Source organism: Cervus canadensis, chromosome 12 (assembly GCF_019320065.1).
Source record: "Cervus canadensis isolate Bull #8, Minnesota chromosome 12, ASM1932006v1, whole genome shotgun sequence".
NCBI classification, from domain to species: domain Eukaryota; kingdom Metazoa; phylum Chordata; class Mammalia; order Artiodactyla; family Cervidae; genus Cervus; species Cervus canadensis.
The window spans coordinates 51,806,391-51,825,781 of record NC_057397.1 but is presented as its reverse complement, the minus strand read 5'-3'; the positions used below and the strand labels follow the sequence as shown (position 1 = coordinate 51,825,781).

The following is a 19,391-nucleotide window of genomic DNA, read 5'->3' as shown; positions in this document are numbered from 1 at the left end:
ACTATTCAAATGCTCTGAAAGGATGTAGGTAAGATAAAAGTAACATTTATTGCATAGCTATCATGTGGCAAGAATACTAGTTTTATCATATAATTTTAATAATATCTCATTTTTATACGTGGGAAAACTAAGGCTTGGACAGGTAAGAAATCCAGTCACATAGCTAGTAAGGGATGAATTCAAAGATTCAAACTCAGCTTTGTCTGACTCTGAAGTCCCTATTTTTCTTACCACCATGAGTTGTTTTCTAAATTTTTCTACCTACGTTTGTTCCAAGAGGAAACAGCAGAAATTTGGGGAATGCTCAAATTAAAAACAGACAAAGGAAGCTGTTAGAAAGAAGCCATCTCATTGTAAACAGACCACAAAATTTGAGGCAAGAAACTCTTAGTTGTTTTCAGTTTTTGCTTCAATACAGTGACAGTTTAATGCATGCTGTCAGATAATTTTGCACTGTAGGTTTTCAGTAGCAAAATTTGCAATTCTATTCCCTCATCTAATTTCAGCATCTTTTTGGAGTGAGAATTCATAAGTCTACAAGGCTCCACCCTAATTTTGCTTTAGCATTATACAATGTGACACTACACAATTGCCAATGTTGAAGTGTAAGAATCTCATTCATCCATCCATCCATCCCACAAATAATTACTGATTTCCTATTGCATGGCAGATAGTCCTCAAGATATCGAAAATGTAATGATGACCAAGACTCTAAGATCCTTGTCCTCAAGGAGTTCACATTCTAGTGGTAGAGACAGTTAATAAGCAAGTGAAAAAAAAAAAATAGGGAAGAAATTTTGATTGTGATGTACTGTTAACAAATTAGCTGATTTAGAGTAGCTGGGTGGGAGATGGGAAGGTGTTTCATTAGACAGGTTGTCATGGAAAGTCCTAAAGAGGTAATTCGAACTGAGATCAAAAAAGTGAGAAGGAATCAATCATGGAAAAGGCAGGGAAGAGAAAAGCCCAGGAAGAGGGAACAACAAGGAGTCTGGTACACTGAAGAAATTGAGAAGAGGCCAGCAAAATGTGAGGACAGAGGACTGATGATGAGGTTGAAGGGAAGCGGAAGTCCAAGCATGACCAGAACTATAGGCCAGAACCCTACGTTTATCTCAAGTGCAATGGAAGCTATCATGTGCATTAAGCAAGAAATGACAACCATTTGGCCTGTGGAGAATAGACTATATTAGTGATATTAGGTCTCACTAATATTTATTGAGTGCCTACTAAGTATCAGGCATGTTTAGAACACTAAACCTTTAATATAATTTAATTAACTTAATCTAATATCCTCTTTGAGACAGGCACTAACAAGATGTACTGCAGTCCAGGGGTTGCAAAGAGTCGGACGGACATGACTGAGTAACTGAACTGAACTGAATAAGACAGGCATACAAAACTAGCACTACAAAGCCACCTCCCTGAGGCCACAGTAAGCCGTGGGTATGAATTCAAAGAGGTCAACTCCAGAGTCTCCTTCTGGACACCCATGCTGTGTAACCCCTTTAGGAATGAAGGCATGGAAGCAGTAAACCCACATAGAGACCACTGCATAGTAGAAATGAGAGACGGCAGTGGTTTGACTGAGGCGGTAGTAGTGAAAATTGAGAAAAGGAGATGGATAGGGGATACATTGGTTATGACAATGAAAAGTAGGAGGTCAAGAATACCTTCCAGGTTCTTTGCTTAAGCAACAGAGAATACGATGGTCATTTCTGAGTTGGAGAAAAATGGGTTTATGAGTTTACAGAGGGTGAAATTAAGAACTCTGTTTCTGATGGGACTTCCGTGGTGGTCCAGTGGTTAGGAATATGCCTTCCAATGCAGGAGATGCAGGTTCCATCCCTAGTCAGGGAACTAATACCCAACATGCTGCAGGGCAATTAAGCCTATGTGCCACAAATAGAGTCCACATATAACAACTACCAAACATGTGTACAACAACTATTGAACATGCCTGCCACAACAAAGAGTCGATGAAGAGTCCACGTGCTAGAAAAAGACCCAGCTCACCCTCCCCCCACAAAAAGGAATTCTGCTTTTGATATATGTTAAATCTGAGGCACAAATTAACCGGGACACTGGAGATATCAAATAGGCAGCTGGATATGTGAGCCTAAAGCTTAGAGGGTGCTTCCCAGGTGGCGCTAGCAGTGAAGAACACCACTGCCAATGCAAGAGACTTAAGAGACGTGAGTTCAATCCCTGGGTGGGGGAATATCCCCTGGAGGAGGGTGTGGCAACCCACTCCAGTATTCTTGCCTGGAGAATCCCATGGATAAAGAGCCTGGCGGGCTGCAGTCCATGGGGTCGCACAGAGTCAGACATGACTGAAGTGACTTTGTGCGCACACAAGTCTCAGAGGAGAGGTTGGACTGGAGAGCATCACCAGCCTACAAGTGAGGGATTTAAAGAGCCGAGCCCTTGGGGAGGGCAGGAAGAGAAGAGGCCTGAGAACTGAGGCACGGGGACACTGTGAGGCGGGAAGGGGCAGGACGGAGCCAACAGGGGCACTCAAAGAGGGGAACCAAAGGAGCCAAGAAGGAAAATCTTTCCTAAGAAAGAGGCTTGTTCAGCTGTACTGAGTCACGCTGGAAAATCAAGGAAAATGAAGGCGGACAAGAGAATGTCAGATCTGCTAATGTGGTCACTCCCAGGCTTGACAAGGACAGATTATGGAGATAGGATGTTGATGAAGTTTTGCTCGTGAAGAGGAACAGGGAAGTAGAACGGCAGCTGCAAGGCGATAAGGGGGTCAAAGGTCGCTTATTTACTCTGAAGGATGTGTGAACACAAGCATATGTATATGCTGATGGAGGTGAACTTGTTAGAGCAATTAGAGTGAGACACCTCCGCTAGACACGTAACCTACGTCTATAAAAACCAAGCAGAGAACGGAGAAATTATTTAATCAAAGTTTCCCTGGTTTCTTGGAGACAAAATAATCATTTCCCATATAAACATTCCCGGGATTTCTGAGCTATTTTGGAGCCTCGAGTGCTCCCATAAAAGTCATTCTGGTGCAGCCCTGGGCAGCAAAAGAGGATATGCAGTGAAGCAAGGTGAGGCGAGTCGGTCTCTTCATGGGACCTGTGCTTTCTCTGAAACAAAGGCTTCTACTTGGTTTTCCACCAAGCGCCAAATTGTCTCGTTTGTAGGAGCAACCACGGGGGGAGTTTAGAAGGGAAAACAAGTTGGTCCAAACAGCCAGCGTAGCATAATGACACGTTTATCTAGGAGTTTTGGTGAGGGAGCAGCCGATGCTGAAATTGGGAACCAGGGTGGCTCAGTCACTGCCAGGAGACAGGTGAGCCCCGGGAGGTGGGTGGGGAATTCTTCTGTCTCTCAAGTTTCATTTCTCCTGCTCTTTTACAGGGTTATGATCTTTCCAAAATACGGATGTTATTAATGCTTCTGATCTTCCCTCTCCTTAGTAATACGAGTTTATTTGCAGCTTCTAAACTATGCATTTATAAAGACTGTTTTTTTTAAAGCTTCTTTGTTGGGAGAAGATAGAAGAGAGGGAAAGGCAGGGTGGGAAGGGAGCTGGCGGGTAGTAAGGAAAGAAGAGAGCACAGAGTCAGACAGAGAAGCTGTCTTTTGATCTTTTGAAAACCTTATAACAAGGAAACTCCAAACCACTCTTAAGAAAGAAAGTGAAGCCGCTCAGTCGTGTCCAACTCTTTGGAACCCCATGGACTGTAACCTACCAGGTTCCTCTGTCCATGGGATTTTCCAGGCAAGAATACTGGAGAGGGTTGCCATTTCCCACTCCAGGGGATCCTTCTGACCGAGGGATCAAACCCGGGTCTCCTGCATTGCAGGCAGATGCTTTACCGTCTGAGCCACTAGGGAAACCAGTCTTAGGACACTGGAATTACAGTGAGTTCTCTTGTAGCAAACCCCTTTCCAGGTGGCACAAGTGGTAAACAGCCTTCCTGCCAATGCAGGAGATGTAAGGGATGCGGGTTCAATCCCGGGGTTGGGAAGATCCCCTGCAGAAGGAAATGGCAGCCCACTCTAGTATTTCTTGCCTGGAAAACTTCCACGGACAGAGGCAGACACTCTTGTAGCAAGGCGAATCTTTTCCCCGTCCTTTCTGTTTTTTCCCACATTGAGCATTTGAAGATGGTGTCGGTCAAGATGCAGTAAGGCATTACAATGGAGAAATGCTGAAGCACGTTAAGGAAAAAATAATGCTTATCACACAGTCTAATTCCTACATCTTGATCTATTTGGGAAAAAAAAAAAGATTTTGTTTTAGAGAATATATATGAATCAGGGTATTCATTTTAACAAAAGATACAAACACAGAAAAGAGAGAGATGCTCAGGAATAAAGTTAGTTTCAGTGACATTCAGTAAATGAAACTCTGAATTTTGAAAAGTTAGCCTCAGAGATGAAATGTCCATCCACAGAAAAAGGGCTGAATAAATGAAGCCCTCCATCCGGTGGAACACGAGCTGTCAGTACAGTGAATGGGGGCACCTCTATGGACTGACAAGCAGTCACAGGCACAGGTACCACCTAGAATACACACTCCGGGAGGGCAGGAGTCCTGTCAGGGCTGCTCATCACTCTTGTTCAGCTCCCAGGATAGCACCTTGTCCACAATAGGTGTTTGATAAATACTTCCTTAGAAAGGATCACGGGTTACTAAAGCAGGATCTCACTTTGGCAAAAAGCAATATAAGTGTAATTACATCTACTCTGACATATGTGTTTGCACATGGATCTCAGTTTTGAATTGAAAACATATAATCACTAGCATTAAAGAAAAGATAACCCTCAAACACACCTCAGGATAACTAGAAGGGCAGGTTAGGGTCCACAGGGTCTCAAGAATTCTGAGGGCTGGGTCAACATCTAAGAGGAATCCTATCTTCAGGGACCCCCACGCTAAAGAGAAGAGAATGAAGCAGGGCCAGCTGGGAAGAGAAGGCGTGCTGGGAAGATTCAGGCTGAGCAGGGAAAAGCTGAAGGATGGGTTTCTACCAGCTGCGGGTGAGAGCTGGGCGACCTCCCATGATGAGCACTGGGAAGTTTGGTTCGGGTTCTCTAAAAAGAGACAGCAGTCAGCCTGACATGACTGGCCTCCTGGAGCGGGAGCAGTATAACCCGGGCGATGAGCAGAGGGCGGGCACCTTGACCACCCAGCAGTGCGCGGAGCAGCTGGGAGGGTCTCTGCTCCGGGAGACGTGGGGCCCGACTGTCTCCAAAGCAGGAGATGCCACAGTCCAAGCCCGAGGGCAGCGGAGGTTTGGTGCAGTTACCTCGTGCGGGTGAAAGCAAAAGCCAGCTAACAGTACAGGCGCACCCAGCAGTCTTGTCTGTACAGATATATACACATACACATACCAGTTACTACACAGATGCACCTCACACACACTTCGCACACTTACATATACACACACAAATAAAACATAAACTGGATGGCTATTTTTTCTCCTGGCTTCCAAGTACCAACTCTGGAGTGGGATATTTTCTGATTTTCTTAGCAAGAGAGCTCTCCTCTAGCTGTCACAGCACTGGAGGGTCTGTTCTCTTACACCGATGACTCTTTCTGATAATTAGAGACACTGAACTCTTCTGGACAGGAGTGTTTCTTTCATGTAATAAACCGATTATATCCCCTGGATGAGGGCATGGCAACCCACCCCAGTATTTTTGCCTGGAGAATTCCATGGACAGAGGAGCCTGGAGGGCTACAGTCCAAGGGGTCACAAAGAGTTGGACACGACTGAGTGACTAACAATTTCCATTAGCAGGACATGTCCTAAGGTGACTGCTTCTTCGCTTTATGCCATATCTGTTCACAAAAGGTTTCACATGATGCTTTACTTTAAGATGGCAGGGAAAGTTGTGTTAAATCCCTTGACTGACTTCAGCTATGAACATCTCTGACTTCTCTTCACAGCTCCAGACCTTTATCTCAAGTGCAGCAAAGCCTAATCTGAGTCCATTCACCTGACTCATCCTCCTCCCCAGTCCTGCTACTTCATTTGGGTTCATCCAGTGGAAATTTAGACCCATTCCACTTGACACTGGTGACTAAGACATATACATTCTGGCTTCAGTCCTCACACTTATTATTTTATCATTTTTCACTTAGACTGTCACCACAATGGCCTTCAAACCAGGCAGGCTCTCACCATCATTCCCTGTCTCCTCCTATCCAATCTCCCACATGTAATCAGAAAGATTTTTCTAAATTATAAATCTAGTCATAAACCAGAAAACCCTTCCCTGGGGAAAGCCCTTCAGTGGCTCTGGAGGATTTTAAGGAATTGCAAAATGGCAGTCCAAGAGCCAAATCCAGCTACTTATGTATGTTATTTGACCCATATACTGGGGAAAAAAAAAAGCACTGAATTTTAAAACTCTGACTTTTGTTAGAAGGGGCACACACTGTCCAGTTCTAGAGTCCAAACCTATTGTCATCTATCCAGGTGGCCTCACTCTTTACGTTACTGGTCCACTTCCGGTATGGACCTTGGACCTCAGGGATCAAGCTTTTCACTAGGTGAATAAAGCCTTTCCTGCTCTGGCCCTGCTCACCTTTCTAATCTTATTTTATGCTTTTAACTCAGGTCTGCTGATGCCAAGGCTCATGTTTATCTACTACACCACACTAACAAATGCTACTTCTTTGAATCGTTGAGCTTATGAAATGTGAGAGGCCAGTGCAGATAATAAACAGAACAACAAACTCAAATTACAAGGAAGAAGTGTGTGTGTGTCAAGTGGGTGTGGGTAAAAATGACCAGATACAAAATCACTGAGATAAAGGCAGCTGTGTGGGAAATGCCTCCAAACATGTCATCCCATTTATTGATATTTTATTAGGGTGAAGGCAGTAAAATGCTTGATTTTTCCAATCCCTGTGTTTTATTCATCTCTGTACCCGTAGCCTGATCCTTAGCAGGCACGGAATAAATGCTTATTAGATTAATACGTTTTTATGGAAGTTTGCAAAAAGCTGAATGTCTTGCTACTCCCAGGCGTCAGTTTCTCTTTTTTTTTTCCATCTCTCTCAGTGAACCTACTGGGTGTTTAGGGCACATTCATGATGTACCCAGTACAACTGCTTCCGATGTACCTCAAATCATCCTAATGCCAAAATAAGTAAATGCAAAAGAATTAAAAGTCTGGCCACAGATAGTATATCCAGAAGGAGGGTTATCCAGGAAAATAGAGGGAGGAACTGCTTTCTCCTCCCTTTAACTTCTCTACCAACTGAACACAAGCTAAGCCACTTTGTAGACATAAATAATACTATCGCTAAGACTAACGGCATGGGAATTGTAAATATAGACTGAGAAGTTGTAATTTCCAGGAACTGTGGAAGCATTTTCCTTGTCCCATGCCATGGGTTTAAACAGCTTGGCTGGCCACCATTTCTGCTTTTTTGATCCTTGTTCATCTTGGGATGCTACTGGGGCATACCCCTCACATCCCTCATACAAAATCCCTAAACACACACAGACCACAAAATAGAGAGACTCAGACTTCATAAGGTAAAAGTCATCCAGAAAGTCTATAAAATACAGATTCCTGGGTCCTTCCATCCTGGAATAACAAGCTAGGGTAGTGCCAAGGCATCTGCATTTTAAACCAGCTTTCCTGGTGATCTGACAGTAGACAAACACCACACTTTGAAGTGATAAACAACGTCACAGACATGAGAATTCTACAGCATAAAAGATGTTCACAGGAAGTACCACGATTTGCTCTCAGGCATGGTCCAACTCCAACCTTTTACTGTTCACATCAAGTAATTTTTTTTTATTAAATGACAAAAATTTTTGCTCCTGTCCCCCTAACTGCAGTTACTGCATCCTCAAAGAAGCACTGTCTATGTGCCCTTCATTTGCAACCTATTTCATTAGATACTTACTTCTGATGCTGAGGCAGCTAAGCATCAGAAACATGTATCATGCAACAGAGCCGAGGTCCCATTCTCATTAAAATGATACTAAATTCTTAGGGTTTTAGTTTTTGTTTTTCTTCACAGCAGGTTGGCAGTCATTCAGTTATAGTGTAATTCAGTACTGCAGCTCACTTCAGTTTAATCAGTTCATCTCAATTCTGATCATTATATTCAAAGGCTTACTCTATCCAGATGCCAAGTTTCCTCAACTGGACAAAAGCATAGCAGAAATATTTCTGTTTGGCAAGGCCAAGCAGATTTTTGGAGGCATTATCATGCCTCGGCAGGGCACTAGTCAGGTTGTAATTTGCTGTAATTGTTCTTCCAACAAACAGCCACAATGATTACCTCTAGGTCACTGCGCCCAAAGACGGAGTTCTTCTCAGCCACTATAACTACCAAAGTTATTTCTGCAAACACCTTACTCAGGATTAGATTGCAAAGAATCAGTTTCAAAGATGCTGTCCATTCAGCTGATTGATCTGGTACACGCTTTTTAATGGGTTAGGCCATACACTTGACTGTGTATGTGTGTGCACATTAGAAACACGGAAATAACTCAGAGCAATCACTGGTCTCCCATAAAACCATCAGTGTACTGTATGCATCATTTCCCCCACCTGCCATGTTTACAAGGCACCCCAAGGAGAACTAGCCTAAAGCCCAGCAATCCATCTGCCTCCCAGTTCCACGGGGTAATTATTGCCTCAACTAAGCAAAGAGAACTGCGTGGCATGCTGCTGATCACGTCAGGTGACTGCTGTATGTGACACCCAGGTCATTAGAGCTCCTAATAGTGGCTGGAGTTGTGGCCACAATGATAAACACACAAACACAACGCACTAACAACAACAAAAAAGGCGGGGGGGGGGGGGGGGGAGAAAAACAGACAGAGGCCTAGATTCAGTGGGCCACACCCAGACCACAAATCACAGATATGGGTTTTTGTCACTTCTCACGGGCATGTTAAAACAAGAAACACGGGGAGGGGAGGGAGACGGAAGGAAGACAGGATGATTTTATGAGAGAACATTGGTTAAAAAAACTGACAAAAAATAAAAGAGAGGACGTGAAAGCAGGGTGTTTTTTTTTTCCTACTAACTTCTTAAACAGTACTTCCTTAGGTATTTTTTTACAAAAGCATTAGTCAACATTTTTTAAGAATGCAGTTTTTTCTCTGCCATACACACAAAAGAGGGCCTGGCCTCCAACACAATATAAGCTTAACTGCGCCCACCTGAAGTCACAGTTCAGTTCAGTTCAGTTGCTCAGTTGTATCTGACTCTTTGTGACCCCATGAAGTTCAAATACAAGCTGTAATAGACTGAATAGAATAAAAGAATAAACTCGTTTAACAGGAGGATGATGTCCAAGTGCAGAAACACACATGCTGATGAAACGCACAAAGCATATGCATCTCTTCAGAGAAATTCTGCTAATAAGAAGCTATTAAGAGAAGAGCTCTTTGGGGACACACCCCAAATGAATTGCGAAAGGTCACATACAACTTCTTCCCTCTGAAATGAGATAGAGACAACAGACAAATTAGCATACAGAATATCAAATCATTAAATGTTCCTGTCAAGGCTCCCATGGGAAGAAAAGGGAGAAGGCAGTGGAGAGAGGGAAGGAAGAAAGTAGGTAAAAAATGGACAGGTCACTCTGAAAATAGTGCCGGGCTTTTAATTTCATAGATCAGCAAAATTAAAGGAAAAACGTGAGGGTGGAGGTGGAGGACATTTCAACATGGAGTTGTCATTTATTTTGCTGAAGTATAACTCCAACCACTGTCAGGATTTTTTGTTATAATACAAATGATAGGAAAGCCAGACTCTCAAAATAAAGGATACTCCTTTATAATAAGTAAATTTAACTTTATATAAACTCAATGAGCTATTTTTTTAAAAACTGAGTATCTTAGGATATATGATGCTCTTCATAATTTATACAACCTTTGATACAGATTTAGAGAAAGAATCTAGTTTTCAGTTTTAAAACTGTAATTTTCAAATTAAATTGCATTGTGTTCAAGCAACAACGTTCTCTCTCATTTCACTACCAGATTGCAAGAATCCCTCTAACTGCTTGCCCTCTTTCACGTTAGTGAAAGGTGATGATTTATAATAAAGAAAACAGACTAATGCAGAATAATCACAGTAAAGTTAGGAAGTTGTGGCAGTAACAGATATCTCTATATTATTTGAGTTTCATTGTAGCAAGGGATGGTATTTTTACAATTTGCATGTATTTCAGTCTCTGACTTAACTGCCATGATAACCAACATATTTTGCAGCTTCAGTGTTAAAGTGGCTGGATTAAAACCAGCTATTTCCCCCTGCTGGTTGGATGTGTTTTACATTCTCAACTCCACTGCCTGCAGCTTTAATACTCCCCATAGCACTAAACCCATTTATTTCTCATCCACTAACTGACCTATGAAAGCATCATTAACACGCCCCCCCCCAAAGACCTTGCTCCTGTCAATTTTAGTCAGCACAGCACTCAAAAGCCATCATGGGGTTTTACCAGGGCTCTTAGGAGAGGAAAGTGAAGAATGACAAGGCACCAACCCAAACCTTGGGGAACTGCCAAGCAGGAAGATGAGACCTCAGAACAGAGAGAGTCTTATCTGGAGGCAAGATGCAAGACTGAAGATCAAAAGGTAGGTTTATAGACACCAGTCATTAGACGGTTGTGCCACTCAATTCTCAGCTAGTTAATGGCAGAAGGATCAATATTTACTTTCGATTTTCATGTACAGCATTATGGCCTTAGTGGGAGACAGGGCTCCTGGGAAGAAGGGTTGATCCAGGAAATGGGTCTTGGAAAGAATGATTCATGGCTGAAATTAACAATTTTATCTGTTTGCCAAATATATTTTTGAAGAGGCTCTTTCTTTTGTTTTGATCAACTTTTTCTTTTTTGCTGGTAACACTGCTCACGCTAAAGTCAGTCAGAGAGAAGGTGATGATGTGGAGAGAATTTCAGGAATAAATGTGGAATTGAGTTACGCAAACAAAGCTGTGTCAGTATGAAATGATAGTCCCCTGGGTTCATCAATATCCAGCAAGAGTGATTCCTGAGCTTGAAAAGGGAGTGAAAGTAAACAGCATTACATTCTGCAAACACCACTTTGAGTTCCAGGAATCTTTACAGCTCCAGTAGTTTTCCTTTTGTTTTCTTCCCAGGAGAAGGTCAAGCAAACCATCAGTGGGTCTCCATTTTACACTGGATTCAGCAATAATCAGTTTTAAAATATAATGTTTTGATATAATATTTTCAAAATCAAACAGAATCTGAAGCATTATGGAGAAAAGGATTTAAAAATAGGCAGCACAGTATTTCTAATATACAACTTATTACTGGGTGGAATTATTTAGTGAAAGTATATAATAAATCTAAAGCTACACTTCTAAAATCCCTGAAAATGTAATCACTGGTACTAACTACAATGGAATATTGTATCCTGCTTCATTAGGGCATTAATCATAGCACCTTGATTCAACTGTCCCTTTTCATGCATGTGTTAATCTTCAGATTACATTTTCCCTAAATAAATTCTAAGAGTTACCCTTTGTGAAACATTCTTCATGAATCATAAGACAGTCACTCCTTTAAATTTTACCCAAATTCCTAATGCTTTTCAAAGAATATAAGTCCTTCTAGGTCATGTGCTTCAGTTTGTATAACAGACTCTGTCGATCGATAAATGGCAGCAGCTCTAGGAGCTAGGAAGGGATCTGTGCCTTTACCAAATATGCTCACAGCTCTAAGGAAACTTCCTTAAACATGTATCAAAACTGACATGTGTTCTTGTATTAAGAATCATCATTTCTCAAGCACCTCTGCAGGGCAGGCCCTGTGCTAGGAATACATTTAAGTACATAGTCTCTTTCAACCTCTCAGCTACTCTACAAGGTAGGTATTATCATCCCATTTTATGGATGTAACAACTGAGGCTTAAGGAGGTTAAGCAACTTGCCCAAAGTCCCACACCTTGTAAGGGTTCGTAGAAAGGCCAGGTCTGTAAGTTCAAAGCCTGTGTTCTTTCCCTCTAAAATACAAGGTCAAGCCAGTACTGGGATATAAACCGCCTTGATCTTGACCTCATTCATTAGGACTTGCTTTATCTTTGGGAATTTCAGAAACAGAAGTACCCAGGCTTACAAAGATTGCTTGCACAAAATGTAAGCTACATTTTCCAGATTTAATCAAGAAATACATTTTACAAACAGTCATAGAGAAAAGAAGTTAAGATTTCACAAAGAAAATTATCAACTAGAATAACATAAAAACAGGGATGAAATTCCATCGAATTTGAACCATTTGAACCTGTTGAACCATTTGAAACTGCTGTATCCGTAGGTCAAAAGAGTCAAAAAGATGCAACCTCATACTATTCATCCTAGTAACAGACCTCTGCTCTGAGACTCTAAGGGGCCCGCCCCAGGTCCCCTCACAATGCAGCCGCAGTGCACTCACTTCCGGCCGTCGTTCCCATGGGTATCGTACCTGAGCAGAAGCTGTTGCTGCTCACGGTCCTCGCTGAGCGCCCAGAGCTGCTGGGGTTGAAGTCTCTGCTCTCTTCCTCCGAGAAGGGAGACTCAGAAGCTGGGGACACCTTGTGCTGCTGCTGAGGCAGATGGGGCCGAAGAATCAAGCGGGGAATCCGGCTTCGGGCGATCTCCTTCTCATGACGCTGTGCTCTCAGCTCCATCTCCAAGTCGGACACCAGAGAGAAAACAAAAGGACACTTGTTGCCCCCTCTGAACTCCAGTCTGCTCCTTCTGGGCTCAGCGTCTGCGGAGCCACATTTCTGAATATTACATCTTCACAGAGCAGTCCTTGTTTCAGTAGCTCAAATGAGCTCCAAAACTCTTCTACTGAGCTAAGCCTTCTAATTTATTGAAGATCACACACTGCAGCATGGATGTGTGTACACACACACACACACACACTTTCAGCTGCTAGCAGGAAAGCTATTCCTTTCTCTCATGCCTAACTCACCTTGCCACTCTGGCTTTTTCCTAGCACATTCAAGCTTTCAGCTCTCTCAAAGGCTCTTTATAACTCACAGCACACTCCGACTATTACTTGATTTCCTCCAGACTTCCATTTTGCTTTCCCTGAATTAGCTGTGACAATCTGACTTCTGTTTTCCTGTCTCCTGACAAAGCAGACCCCTATACCTGAAACAGTTTTCCCTAGATAGATCATGCAGCCTTATCTTTCAAATGCCCCCCTTCTTCGGGCCAGGATTTTAATTATTCATTAATATCCTGGTACACAAGGCTTGTTGCCAACAGAAAAGCAAACAAAAATTCAATACCGGGTAAGATGGCTCCGCCTTTCTCATCATGTTTAGCTTTTGTTTTCCTTACAGGACACTCAGATGAAGACATTTTTTCTCCCTCTCTCTCTCCTTCAAAACACAGCATCAAGTGCAGAGGGCTTTGAAAATGCCCCCAAAGCAGTATTTCAGCAATATTTTCCCCTTTTCAAAGTGCTTTCCCAGGCATCATTTTGTTTAATCTTTCCAACAACGGAGGCCACAGAGAGCACACTAATTTGCGTCCCTATTTACAGATGAGGAAACTGAAGCTAAAAGAGGCAGAGATGCTCAGCCAAGACTGCTGCACGTCACCTAGATGCAGAACGGGGGCCTGCAGTCAAGAGCGGGTCGGTCGGGGTCACCCCCACCCTTCCTTATGAAAATGGACTCCCAGGGCGAGCTCTCTGCCGGAAAAAACCCACCGCTCCCTCCAACCTCTGCAACTGAAAAAGGGCTTTGGATTAGGTAAGGAATACTGTGTGGAAACGTGACCTCCTGCTCATTTCCACGCGGCTTACCAGGAAGGGTCGCTGCCAAAGTAAACACCTCTGGGGGGCCCTCACAGTGCAGGAATTGAAGGGGAAGTCCCAGCCGCGGGTAACTCCCGCGGTCGCTCAGGCACCCGCCCTATCCAGGGGCGAAAGCCGCACCCAGCCTGGAATCTCTGCTGTCACCCGGCGGGTATCAGACGCCAGCCGCTCCGCTGGGCACCAGGCGGACCCTGAACCGATGCTGGAGCCCTTATTTCTCACTCACCAATACATCAAATCCTTTTTAGTCACATCACACACGGAGGACGACGACTGAGAGCTAGATCCCAAATCTCCAATTTCAGGGGATGGGATTAACCCTTCGGAGTCCATCTTTTTAATCCTCAGTGTCAACCCTCCAAACACAGTACTACCTCCCCATCCCCCGGGTCTCGGATCTCATCACCTGGGCGACAGTCCCTGCCTTCTTATCGCGCCCGCCACCCCCTCGTCCCCGTCCACCGCAATCCTAAAGGTCACCCCTCCAGCGCTCACCTGATCCGCGTCCCTCCCCGCAGTGCCCACCTCTCCTCTCCCTCCGGCGCTCGCTGACACAGCCATCGAGCCCTCCGGACGTGCCCTCCTTACCTTGGTCTCCCGAAGGGGTCCCATCGCGCTGCCGCCCGCCGGCTCCTCGCGCCGCCGCTGCCGCCGTCCAGGAGGTGGCACCTGCGGGCACCGGGGTCGAGGAGACGAAGCTGAGCCGGAGCGCGCCGCGGGCGGCCGCTGCAGCGGGGCCGACGCGCCGCCGCCGCCGCTCGCGCTGGGCTCGGAGGGCGCGCCCGCCGCCCCGCCCCGGCCGGACACGTGGTGCCACCGCGGCTGCCGTCGCGCCGCCCTCTCCCGCGACCTCCCTCACCTGCCGGCCCCTGAGGAGACTCCTCGGCGCGCCCCGCCCGCCCGACTTGGCCGCGGGCTCTCCTCCCAGGTCCGCGCGCCTCTCCCGCTCGGCCGAGCCCGACCCTAAGAGGGGTCGCGGACAGAGGCTCCGAGCATCTTCAGCCCGGAGAAGCCCAACACCCCCCTTTGGGCACCTGGTATAAGGTTCGAAAGGGGTGCTCGTGGGAGAGGAGAGCCCAGAAGAGCTGTGACATCACGGAGAACCAACCTGTACCAGGGGAAAGTTTTTGCCTCGCGGCCCCTCCCTGCCCCGGGTTTTCTGTCCGCGTCCAGCTTCCAGCACAATCACCTCGCCGGAGGGACGGGGTGGGTCGCCCTCCACCCGGACCCCCGGCAAGCCAGTGTTGCAGGCCTAACACCGCATCTGGGTTCCACGCTCTCGGAGGCTGCGCTCCTCCTCGGGGGGTTTGCATCAGAAGGGCCTGGCGTTGGCGGCGCGGCGCAGCCGCAGGGAAGGAACCGCGGGCTTGGGAAGCCGGGCTGCCCCCCTCTCCAGCTCCGAACCACCGCCGCCCGCCTGCCAGGAATCAGTGCCCGGCGCGCGGCTCTGGCGACGCCTCACTCGAACTTAGAAAACCGGTTCGGGGCAGCACTCCTCTCTCTTCTAGCGAAGTGCTTATATGCCTAAAGTTCTTGACCTCTCTGAACTACAAATTTATGCTCGTTAAATTTGAGGGATAATAATAACACCCTCGTCAAGTGTAGCTAAGAGGATTTAAAAAACCAGCTATACCTACTGTTTGAACAGAACTTTCCGAAGGGCAGTGAAGTCTCATCCAGCTCTTCCATTCAGTATTTGCTGCATCCTCTTACATGACAGAAAAAGCATTTGAGAAAGACAAATATGTTCAAGAAAAAAGCTCTAAAACCTGTCCAACTGAGGACCTCCAATAAGGATCATCCATCGTGTGGGTCCTGGGCCTTGACTTATTACACTTCAGTTTTATCTGATAATGCAAGTCTGCATATAATAATTTAGAGGCCCTTTATTTCAGAATTGGAGAATATTCTAAGTAGCAATGTGGATGGAGAACAGTCTGGTTGTTACACCCAGTGTTCTAGGGAGAAGGGGAGGACAATGATCCTTGAAGATGGTATCTGAACCTGAACAATCTCGTTTGTCCTCCAAAAAGCATTTTTTCTGAGTCTTCAACTTTCAAGTCTAGGAATGTACAGTGAGTCCAGAAAAAGCTTGAAATCAGAGGATTAGTGAAATCAATTTGCCTCCTCTATATTCCATAAAGAAGTTTTATTACATACATCTTCGTGTCTTTTCGATTTACTTGGCTCTCTTAAGCAGTGAAGTTGATAATTCCTTATTTTGTCAGGGAGGGGTGATTAATTCATACTTTTATACAGCTCATAGCTGTCTCAGATACAGGCTTCAGGAAAGTGACATTCCAGAATCATTCCTACAATTCTGAGCCCAAATTCTGAGCCCAAGGACATACACTGTGAGATGGGATCGAACTGTTAATGTCAAACTGTTAAGGTGTTTCTGAGGTCCCTCTTGAGAATTAAATCTGGGAGCATAAAAGCAGAAACACCCTCCACTGAGTTGTACAAGTCAGAACTTCACATTCTTGACTTCTCCTTCCTATGGCCCCCAAATAGCAGAAACCACAAATGATCTTCACGTTACCCTAGAAATAATGTCTTGGATCTGATTACTTCTAGCCTCTGTTTGACTGCATTATCTTCACTTACAGACTAAACCACAAATGTCCTGGATTATTACAATAGTGGTCTAACTAAAGTTGTCTTCCTTCCAACTTCGCAGCTCATTCCTCTCTTGCCAGTTTTGCAATTTTTCCACAAGGCCTTTCTAGCCATGCTTCTTTATTACAACTCATTAATGATTTCCCAGTTGTCCTCCAAGTAATATTCAAACTCCTTAATGTGGCATAAAGGCCTTTCAAGGTCTGGCTTTGTGTATGTCTCCCATCTCATTTCTTTCCACTGCTCTTCTGAGATCCTTCCTCCCCTCACCAGTCCTACCACCACCACCCCCTCCATCCACTGCCCCTGCCACTCCCCCTCCACATACAAATGGATACCCCTCAAATTGTAGAACTTGCAGTTCTCAGGAAGTATCATGTTCTCTTTTCCCTCCAGACTACTGCACACAGTTGGTCCCTTTGTCTAGAGCATTTCTTGTACCCCACTACCCATCCTCCTCAACTCCTAAAGATACATTAACTTTCATTTTAGAAACACCTTTTTTCAGGAAACCTCCCTTGATCTCCCCAAAAGATAAGTCCTTAAATACTTCGAGGATACCTGTACACAATTCACCTGGGAAGAGCTGTTATGATTTTGTATCAGAATTCCCTACTTATTTGTCTGTCTTCACCAGGGATGTAAGCAGTGCCTAGTACAGGTCCTGACGCCATGAGTGAGAGAAAGTCGCTCAGTCGTGTCCGACTCTTTGTGACCCCATGGACTCTTGCCTGCCAGGCTCCTCTGTCCATGGAATTCTCCAGGCAAGAATACTGGAGTGGGTTACCATCTCCTTCTCCACCTGACACCGTAGGCACTCCATATTTCACAGTCAAATGAATGAATCATGAATGAGTGAATTCTCTAACCCCTTAAGGGGCCCAACAGTACAAGATAGAGAACATTGATACAACTTCTGTTTAGAAAATGACTCAGATAAAGCTGCCTCCAATATGGCTTTGTATTTGACGATGGGGTGTGTGCCTTAAAAAAATCCAACATGTGTTCAGTGAAGGCCTTTTACTGCAGAAGTACAGGCCTTGAGAGGCTGTGCTGTAGTCCTGCTGTCACCATAGCAACCCTGCTAAGGGGAAGGCTGGTGATTTAGTGTTCAAACGCCTCTTAGCTCTGTACTTTTGGAACCCAAGCCTGTTTTTATGCTGTTCTAAAAGGCAAGTTTTACAAATGCTAATATCTGTCTTGCCTTTAATTTCACTCAAGTGTTTCTCACGTCATTAAGAGAAGTGTCTTATAACAGTAGGATCATACCATCAAAGAGAGATAATCTAATACGGTATAATATAGTCAGCTCTGATCTGCTCAAAAATATCCTCTACTTCAATACTTATTCTCTGGTTTTCAAATTTTGTGGCTTTTCCTTTAGAAATGACTAGAATGCTGATTTTTTTTAAAGAAAATAACTACTTCGAAGGTTGGAATCCTTCGAGATTATAAATAATACCCCTGCCCAGACCTAGGAAGAACAGAAGAGATAGGGTATGGCAGATTGGGAGACAAGGGATGTGTTTATGTAATTATATGCCCAAATCTGGGGTAAATTAATTGCTGCTTGGCTTATGTGAAATTTGCAATTAAATGATTCGTACCTTTCATGTGCACACAACTTTCTATTTTCCGAGCTCTTTCACATGTATAATCTTATTTGACTGCCCCACCCCCCCGCCCAAAATCCTGAGATGTGCATGTCCTTCATCAATCTCTGAAACCAGATAAGTCATAAAGGACAGGTTTTTCTTGAAAGGAAGTCCCCAGACTGCAAACTTCACAGAAATGACAATACAAATGTACAAATGCACAGCCACAGAGGAAAAGAAAAAAAAAATGTCTGTACCATTCAACCAAGATACCTCCCGGTCCCCCACATTCATTCGCTCGCTCTGCCTCTCAGCTCACCTGCGTGTGCTGGGGGCTCCCTCGGCCTCAGTCAGGGCTGACAAAGCACCCTCCTAATCCTGTCAGCGGGGTGAGCCAGCGCCGCCGGCTGCCTCCGTGACCCGATGTTGGGTGATCTGCACGGCAACAAGGAGCAGCTGACGTGCTTTACAACACGTCATGAAGAAAAGAAACTGCATTCTGGGGCATCCTGGGATTTTTCTTCTTTTTTTTTTTTTTTTTTGTGGTGGGGTGGAGACCCATATTTTTCTTAACCAGGGAGAGAGCTGCCTGCTTTCCCGTAAGAGCATGTGTGAGTGATTCAACCCTCCTCTTCTCGTCTGTGTTGTTGTTACTATACGGTTAAGGGATTTTGATGTTGTGAAACTTTAATGGGTAGAATTCTGTGAGGTTGCTCCCTGAGGAGGGGGTCCAGAGGGTATCTGAAGCAATCGGGGGAGTGGGTACCTGAGGCAAGGCTGGCTGGAACATTCGCTGGGTTCAGAGTGTGTCGGTTATCTCGGCCCTGCGAAGGAGTCTTCAGTCAGAGGGAGCTCTCAGATGAAGAACAGGGATGAAGGGAAAGTCCAGGTGGGGAGGCAGAGGCTGGGGGTTGGAGGCTCTGAAGGATGGTAAGGATACAGTCTTCTGCTTGCCTGGTGGGGCAGCAGACCTGAGGTAATCCTCTCCAAAGCTGTCTGCTGTTTGTGGCCTTTTGTCCACTTGTGAGAATCGAGGACGATATTAGCCAAAGACACAGGTATGATGATTGTATCGAACAAACTGGGGAAACATAGATGGACAAGTAGTTGTATGCTTATTGGGACAGTAGATTAGAATGATGGAGATTAAGATGCCCAGAAAGTATGAGTGTCAAGGATGCCACTCAGATAGGACAAACTGAGCTTTGAGATGCTTCAAATGATGGGACAAGACAGGGAGATGCATGGATCTCCAGACTTCCAGAAAAGGCGGAGGAAGTTATCTGTGAGGTCAACATAGGAAGGCCTAAATCCAGAGGCTGAATTCTGGGTCTTTCTTTCCTAGGAGACCAAGGAAAACCAGAAAGTGTGACCAGGACTGG

General features: G+C 44.9%; 1 protein-coding gene across 12 annotated transcripts in view; it reads right to left on the bottom strand.

Moving 5' to 3' along the window:
• SYBU (syntabulin) overlaps positions 1–19,391 on the bottom strand; it is a 122,141-nt gene that overhangs the window by 64,639 nt on the left and 38,111 nt on the right. For 2 of the 12 annotated variants that reach the window (XM_043483629.1, XM_043483620.1), the window contains 2 exons: positions 14,384–14,464; positions 12,446–12,650 (listed from right to left, as the gene is read on the bottom strand). In XM_043483629.1, coding sequence (XP_043339564.1) covers positions 12,446–12,650; positions 14,384–14,407 — 229 coding nt within the window. In that variant the 5' untranslated portion in view covers positions 14,408–14,464. Of the gene's footprint in view, positions 1–12,445; positions 12,734–14,383; positions 14,587–14,654; positions 14,674–14,903; positions 15,019–18,328; positions 18,460–19,391 lie in introns of those variants that run through there. The other 10 variants (XM_043483623.1, XM_043483627.1, XM_043483624.1 and 7 more) reach the window with 10 other exon arrangements.